At 34.3% G+C, this 8,744-nt stretch overlaps 1 protein-coding gene across 2 annotated transcripts; it reads right to left on the bottom strand.

The window, feature by feature from the left end:
* Positions 1-2,849: 2,849 nt before the first annotated feature.
* LOC149236888 (uncharacterized) lies at positions 2,850-4,730 on the bottom strand. 2 transcript variants are annotated; one of them, XM_089461655.1, is made up of 2 exons: positions 4,547-4,730; positions 2,850-3,714 (listed from the first exon to the last, which is right to left on the bottom strand). In XM_089461655.1, exons 1-2 carry the CDS (start codon positions 4,590-4,592, stop codon positions 3,266-3,268), a joined length of 495 nt encoding a protein of 164 aa, XP_089317781.1. In that variant the 5' UTR covers positions 4,593-4,730; the 3' UTR covers positions 2,850-3,265. The 2 variants fall into 2 exon arrangements, with proteins under 2 accessions (XP_089317781.1, XP_089317780.1); XM_089461654.1 differs by having other exon boundaries at positions 2,850-3,720; positions 4,547-4,728.
* Positions 4,731-8,744: the final 4,014 nt, after the last annotated feature.

Genomic DNA, 8,744 nt, shown 5'->3' with positions numbered 1-8,744 from the left:
GGAAGTCGATGGTTGCCTCCCGTTCTTTGATATTCTTATTTCAAAGAATAGTGATGGTTCCCTCTCCCACCAAGTGTTTCGTAAGAAAACACATACGAAACAGTATCTTCCTGCCAGTTCCCACCATTTCCTAGCTCATAAGTTGGGTGTTCTTAACACCTTCGCCACTCGTTCCCTAAGGATCTCTGATGAAAAGAGCTTCGAGAAAGAGAAATCCCACCTCCTTAATGTCTTTGTTGAAAATGGTTATAGTAGATACCTGGGTCAGAAAGTTTTCCTCAAATCTGCCAAAAATTCAGTAGCTAAAAGAGAACCAAAATAGTAGGCCCCAAGTCTCCATCTTCCATTTATGCAAGGGACCACGGATAGGATTGTGAGGATTCTTAAGAAACACAATGTTCCCTCGACCTTTAAACCCCTTAACACCATTCTTAAGTCCCTTAGATCAGAGAAGGATCCTATACACCCTAAGGACATGAAGGGGGTTTATATCATTCCATGTTCTTGTGGGACCCCCTATATTAGTGAAACTGGGTGCTCCATTAATCAGAGGAGTAGTGAGCACGCAACTGACCTTAAACATAGGAGAACCAAGTCTTCCGCTTTAGCAGAGCATGCAGAAAAAACCAAACATCATGCTTGTATAGAGGAGGCCAGTGTTATTACTAGGGTTTCGCAATTCCATCACCGTAAATTTAGGGAAGCCCTTGAAATCGAAAAAAGGCCGAGCAATCTCAATAAGGAGGACGACTAGAATATCAGTAGGTAAAATTCCAAGAAATGCCCAATGAGAGGGCCTCATCCCTAAGTGGATGCTTCATTCCCCTACCCAACATCTTCCCATCTCATAAAATAGTAGCAAGACTCAAACATCAATTTCCACCTTGACCCATATCTTAGTACAAGACAAAATTTCATTGAATTATCCCTCTAGGAGGGATATTTGAGTGATGTTAGGGTGGGGATTGGGCTTTCAATCCCTAGAGTAAATTCAATCCAGGAGAGGCCACATGACATACTAGTCATTCTCATCCTAGTTCATGTGATCCTCATGGAGGATCCATGTGACAGGCCCACCCAAAATCCTTCTACAAGTGGCATTTGTAAATATATTGTAAATATTTTGCAACATTTAAAAATCAAGCAAAAAGGTGTTGAGTCAAGGGACAGTGATTCCCAAGATGGGGAGGAGGTCGCTTATTTGGGATGGTATGGTTTCTTATGCAAAAGAAAAACCTGAAATGTGGGACACGCATTGAAGGATGGTCAGTGCATGAATTGATGAAGGAGCTCTTGAAATTAAATGAACTACAAGAGGAAGTATGTAAGCCCATGTTGCTTGAGAAGCAACCATAAGAAATGAAGGACAAGAATGCTATGGGATACTATGCGCTATAGGCTATAAAGGATGCAACAGTAATGGTGGATGAGGAGGAGGCCAAGGAAAAAGGGGGATGCAAAAGAATAAGGGGGACACGAAAGAAAAATCGGACACACATACATACGAAAAGGGAGGAGAGGCAGAGACGAGCGAAAAGGGGTGTTGAGTAAGAAGGTTTAGAAAGAGCTTTCAGTAGGAGCATGGAAGAGAATAGAAGGGGATTGAATCTCGATCCCTGGAGGTTGTGGGTTGAGTAGCTAAACTCTGGAGCCCTGTAATATCTTAGGGTCCTTGGAGGTTGTGGGTTGAGATAGAATCCATGAAGCCCTGTAACTAACTAATTATTAATTTAATAATTAGTAACATTATTTTTTTTCCTCCCTTTTTGCCTGAGTCTTGTCCTACGAGCCGATTCCTGGTCAAATAGAGCTGTTAGTGAGTCAACATAGTCGTTAGTTAGTCAATATCGGTGTTGCCTGGTCAGAAATTATAGACGTTGGAGACTCTGCTATGATTGTTTAACATGCAATCCAGATCTGATTTTTCAACTTGTCTTGACGATGAATCACACTGGTTGGTTCGAAACCGGTCGACAAAAGAAATATCATGTGATTTAGGCCGAAAAATCTCTCATTAACTTGATATGGATCACACAAGCCTCAATTCAACCTATATTTTAAATGAAAAAAAAAATATTAAGATTATTTAAAAGAAGCAAGACAAATTTGTAAATATTTTATTTATAAATTTAATTTTAATAAGTCAAAGTCTCATTTAAAAATATTTATCATTTTTTATATCTTATTAAAGTCTTATTAAATAAGACATCTACCTTTAACCACATACGCAAAAAATTTCAAAAAACTATAATAATGAATGATTTCATCAGTAACTTAAATCCAAATAAAAAAATCAAGACATCTACCTTTAACCATTTAAACAAACCCTTTAAAGAATTTTTATGCAAATAATATATTAAAAAATATGGCATAGAATGCAACATTTGTACTCTATAATGACACTCGGCAGTTTGTCGATGCAAAAGTTAAAGGAATCTGATAAGATTTATTATTTGAGCACTGACTCGGCGTGATAATCAATATATTCTTATATTGCGCATATCCAGAAAGATTTCATTAATTAATTTAATGTACTGCCGCCTTCAGCCGGAAATAAAAATATTAATTTATGCGTAGAGATTTGACTATTGATACATTCAGCCGAAATCATCATTAAGTAAACAAAAATCAACCCAACAATATTCTTCCCAACCATCGATGTAAGTTGATTTCTGGTCTAAATTTCGTCATGGTAGATTATAATTTTAAACCTGTAAAAGAATTGTGACGTAGCTAACACGTCATCGGAATGGGCAGAGATTGAACAAAGTTAAAATAAAACGCATTCCTGAACTTCTAGAACTTTGAATCACTGAAACGATCTTGGGCTCTGAAATTCGACAGCCATGGAAATGAAAATGGATACTGTATATTAACAGATGCAAGAAAATTTAATGATGGGTATGATAGGCCATTGATCCTCCCTGAAAACAACCAGAGATTTTCTGCAAGTCTCAGTGGAATTCATACAATCAAACACCTAGTTTACTCGACTGCACTACTTTCTATACATCACGCAGCTCTTCCCGATCTAGTAATTAGCTGTCAAATTAAGCCTTTTGTCTCTGAAGATCTAGTAATTGGCCATTAGGTTTTTAAAGTGTTCATCAGAAATGTGGAACATCTCAATAAAAACACATAATTATCCAAAAAAATCTCTATCGTCATCGAGTTATGAACTGTGAAAATCTACTGGTAAAAACCTAGCCATTTGCTTACATATGTATATGGGTAGCTGAATGATTCAGCGACAGTAGCCATTCTCTTATAGATGTATATGGGTAGCTGAATGATTCAGAGACAGCACGTTGTCCCATACAGTTGAGACGTTGATCCCTCTCATGGCAGCCTGCTCCTGAGAAGCACTGTGGCGAGGTTCAGGGTTGTAGAAGCTCGGTTTCATATACGCATGAGCACCCAGATTTTGAGGGCCCTGAGAAATAACCGGCACCATTGTAGAAGTATCGAGAATGCCAAGACCTGTAGGCAGAGGGATGTGATTCATGAATACCCGCCGTGGAAGTGGTCTTGGCAATGAATTCTCTGCACCAAAATCAGGGATGTAACTAGAAGAGCCAACGCTGGCAGTGGGGGGCAAACCCGTGAAGTGCTGCACCATCGCCCTGAAGTTTGAGGCGTCTGTATTGAGAACAGTTGTAGGGGTGCGCTTTGATGCTCTGGACCGCTTCTTGGATACCCTCTCCGGTCCCCCTCCTGCATCTGCAATCATTAAGTCATGGTCCTCAAACAATTCAAAGATTTAACTTCTAGTCTGGCAGAAACAGAAGAAGAGATTTTATATTCCTACAAACAATTCCATGATTCCACAAGATTTGGAGAATGTAAAAATACAAATTGAAATTGTTGATGCAATCTGTGCTGAGTGTTTATACAAACTGTGTAGTGTTCTATTTTGAATACAGAAGAATTGTGCCAACAACATGATTATCAACTATGAAAACCTAAACATTCACACATTCAGGCGCAAGTTTAAATTATCAATGATATCCTAAACACAAAAACACTACACAATTTGCATCCAGAAAAATTGTATCAACAACATGATTATTAACTATAGAAGCCTGCACATTCAGATACAAGTCGAAATTATCAATAATATCCTAAAATAAAAACTACACAATTTGCACCCAGAAGAATTGCATCAACAACATGATTATGAACGGTAAAACCCTACACACTCATATAAATGAAATTGAAATGATCAATAATATGCTAAACATAAAGATTCTACACAATTTGCATCCAGGAAAATTGCTTAGACAACATGGTTACCAACTATGAAAACCTAGAAATTCAAATACAAATTGACATTATCAATGAAATCCTAAACATTGTATCTCCAAAAACATTCCGCAATAGTTTCAACAGTGCAAGTACCACGACCAATGGCGGTATTGCATAGAGGAATTGAAATCATCAAGCCGGCGCAATACCAGATTGATTGTTTCTTACAGGGTTTGTGAGGCTCAAGGATTTCAATACCTCTGATCAGGCGATAGTAGCATAGTTTTTATAAGAAAAATACCAGTATTCCTGGAAGGGTGCATATTCATCCGTGGCTGCTGATCCATTATTGCGGCTCTGGTATCCGGAATAACTGCTGCAAGCGCTAATTTTGAACCGAATCTTCAATGTTTGTTATATGGAGCTCAGGGCATGAAGCTCAACATCTGGACACAGGAGGATGTTTAGGAATCTTAGGTTGTGTATAAAACATGTACTGCTGATTTGACCCGTAAATGTGAATGGCCGTCGCCTTCTTGCAAGTCAGTCAAGCGATATTAGTTGCCGTGCAGACCGAGCTGGGGATTGACTCGACTGTCAAGATATTCCAGTCCACTACGGGTTAATGGGGGCAGTTGACATGTCGATTCCAACGCTATTTCCATGATTTAGATACTGGTTCTGATTTTGGACAATTTATGACACAGTTGATTGAGGTGCAATCGTTGAAAGTCTTTACAGTGACATCAATCACAGGTCACCGAAACGTTGGCGTTTTAAGGAATTCTGACAGTCAACCTTGGGCAATAATCTTGAAAGTTGTGGAGGTGAATATAAATTCTTCTCTTACAACTTCACTCAAAGTTGTTGGAATGTGATTGATGGGCTTTCACATTGTAAGATTTTAGTTGGTTTGTGTGATTTATTTTAAGACTTCATATAACCTCCTTTAATTGACTTTGTTACGGTTGTAAGTCGCTGGACCAGAAATTTGTCACTTTCATATTTAGCCGAATGAGACGATACATTTACTATAATCTACTTAATTTCCATTTTAGTTTCAGTCATCCCTTTGCTTTGTAGTTTTGTATGCATGTCTTAGACTGTACCATTACAAATCATTCATTTTTTAGTCCCATTTATACAATTGTTTGATTCATATAGCAATAATCGATCGAATTATTCAAAGATGTTCCCACTTTTCCATCTATTCGTTTGTGGTTATTGGAATAAATTAGTGATAAAGTTATCTTGATCTAAAATATAGATATGTTTGTGTTTTTTGTACAGTTAAATATATCATGCTTTAAAAAGTCAAAGTTGGGTTAAATGCGCTTTCAGACCTTTGGGGATAGGACATCCAAGGATGTGGATATATATATGAAAATGGTTTATTTATTTTATTTAAAAAGAGTAATAGTTCTAAATTATAAAACTATTTAATAATAGTAGTAAATTATTTAAATTATAAAACTATTTAATAATAGTAGTAAATTATTTACTGGATAGGTTTATAATTTTAATTAATTTATTTGTAATTATCGATCGAATCGAATAATTACAGTAATTATAATAGTAATTATTTACTGGATAGGTTTTTAATTGATTTATTTGTAATTATAGTAATTATCGATCGAATTATTCAAAGATGTTCCCACTTTTCCATCTATTCGTTTGTGGTTATTGGAATAAATTAGTGATAAAATTATCTAAAATATAGATATGTTTTTGTTTTTTGTACAGTTAAATATATCATGCTTTAAAAAGTCAAAGTTGGGTTAAATGCGCTTTCAGACCTTTGGGGATAGGACATCCAAGGATGTGGATATATATATGAAAATGGTTTATTTATTTTATTTAAAAAGAGTAATAGTTCTAAATTATAAAACTATTTAATAATAGTAGTAAATTATTTAAATTATAAAACTATTTAATAATAGTAGTAAATTATTTACTAGATAGGTTTATAATTTTAATTAATTTATTTGTAATTATTAGATAAATGGTAAAGATCTAATTGTCATGGAATATGCTAGAATATTCATAGTATTCACATATCAAGAATTAAGATTTATCTCCAAATTAGTTATGTTATTTTAATTAATTAATTAAAACATGTCATATCAACACATGTAATATGAGACATATGGTATTAATAAGCTATGTTATTGGTTCATGTTATTGTAAAAAAAAGTTAATTACAAGTTAAGAATATTCTTGATAAAGTAGGTGTGAATCTTCATGGTTAAGAATATTGTTACATGCTTTTTAAAATGTATATATGTTTATAACAAATATATTAATTCTTTTAATAATACTAATAATAATAATAGTAATTTAAAATAAATTTATAATTTAATTAGCTTTTATGGTTTTCTTTTTTTAGTCTAAGTAATGTCTCAGATGTATAATGGGGTAAGTATTTTGATGCTTATCATGGATTGATTCCTATCAACTTTTACCAACCATTTAATTTATCTGGTTGCACTAGTTTTAAAATATACTTAATCAAAGTGGTAATGGTGATCATTATTCATAGGAATAGTGTTTTTCTTTTAGAAATATAAAAATAAGATTTTAAAAAGGGAGAGTATTGTTAACAAGATACTTTCACCTTGATTCTCAAATGATTAGAAAAGATGTTTCATCTTGATACTCCCTTCATTGTTTGTTGAACCTAGAATAATTGTAAGTCCATAGTGTCCAAAGATTTTGCTAAACAAATTGCTTTTGAATTTAATTAGTTGTAGATATGGTTCAAATAAATATGGTGGAAGCATGATCTCTTCTCCATGGAAATTTTAACTTTCACTTTGTGCATCAAATTAATAGTCTAGGTAGATTGTTATAACCTTCATGTGATGGGTTTGATAATCACATATGAAAAGAACAATGAAAAAAATTTAAAACATAAGAATAAGAATAGCACATTCACATAGTATATACAATATTTACCCTTAAAACCTTAATCGGGAAATCCAATCTAACTAAGATCCTGACTCTCTCTTCAAGTAAATGTACTAACTCAACCATTCCCTATAAACATATTTAAGTATTTTGTAGTTTCAATGAATCTTGATTTAATAACCTAGATTATATTACAACCTTAATACCTTAAGCAGAGTTAGATAGTAATCCAACATTCTACTACTTTCTGAATTCTTTTCGAAAATAGGATCAGAGGTAACACATTCATATAGCTAACTATTAAGCATAACAACTCCCATTGTTTCTTTATGCCAAGAAAACATTTTAGAGATAATATAATTCAACAATCATTCTATAACATTATTCAAGGTATCTTCCTTGTCTAATAATATTTTATTGTGTTCAACCATGTCTGTAAAAAATGGCACTACATAAAAATATGTTACCTTATAATGCTAAGTACAAATATTCATAAAAAAAGTTGTACTTGAGATAGAAAATCCTATCCTCATTTCTCTCTAAAAAAAAACTAATAACTAAACATAATCTTTGCAATAATACATTTTCCTTATTTAGGTGGCTCATGTGTACACAACTCTTGTAATTGACAATGCAACTATGTTGTACTTCTTACTCACCCAACTGATTGTTTTACCAAATAGGTTAAAATAATAATAATTTTTGAAGATTATCTATGTTCATGGTCTCCAACCTAGTCTGCATCAACAAGAATTTATGTATATATCTCTTTGTTAGGTCTAGGTCTTCTTGTAACATCCCCAACCTTCCTGTTGGGTGACATCACTCACACAAATACAAACATTTTCAACATCGCCAAACAAATATTCGTAATTTAAGCACAACATAAGTCCATGGGCACAATTTAGCCAAAAATTACCAAAATACCATACAACAACATAATGAAATACATGCCAAATCCATGAAACAACCATATCAAATCTTTCTTCCAATTATACGAGAAATTTTCTTGTTGACTCTGGACCTCGATAATTTTTCCTACTCATAGACTCTGCTACTCCCATTCTCTCAATGGTTGGACACCTCCAAGTTGGGGCCATGACTCCACTCGACACTAGATTCTTGAGTCAGATACATACCTTGTACAAAAAAAAATAGGGTGAAGGTACCAAACCTCATAGACTCCAACCGATAGTGTCACATCCCCCATCAACCCCTATCTCAATTGGTCAGGGATGTTTAAGGGTCATGTGACTGTAGGAGTTCCATTGCCTTCATGGGTCTTTTAGGTACCTTTCCAAGCTCTCCTCGACAGACACTTCCTCTCAATAGTTAATCATATAGTGAACAAGGGGAACCATCATTTTATAGACTCAGTGACCCTTTAATAATTTATTATAATATTATAAAGATTATTATAATATAATTTCAAATTATGGTACCTTTTCCTGTGATGGAGTCTAAGGAACCCTATGCTCTTTTTATCTCTAGACATGTGGCAACATGACAATAAGCTAATTCCAAGTCATCTAGGATAAATGGCTTGATCATCACAGAGGATCTCTAGTCTGATTTGCTCAAGCTCTGACCTG

This window comes from Pinus tabuliformis, chromosome 8, assembly GCF_031772625.1.
Source record: "Pinus tabuliformis cultivar Carrire ecotype Pingquan chromosome 8, CPIR1, whole genome shotgun sequence".
Lineage (NCBI taxonomy): Eukaryota > Viridiplantae > Streptophyta > Pinopsida > Pinales > Pinaceae > Pinus > Pinus tabuliformis.
The sequence above is the reverse complement of the archived record's forward strand: the minus strand, read 5'-3'. Positions and strand labels throughout refer to the sequence as shown.

What these genes read in the sequence shown, in the direction of transcription:
- LOC149236888 (XM_089461654.1), bottom strand. Translation starts at nt 4,592, where the DNA reads ATGGATCAGCAGCCACGGATGAATATGCACCCTTCCAGGAATACTG. An exon ending in GCACCCTTCCAGGAATACTG is followed by an intron (nt 3,721 to 4,546) that starts GTATTTTTCTTA and finishes TAATGATTGCAG; the next exon opens with ATGCAGGAGGGGGACCGGAG.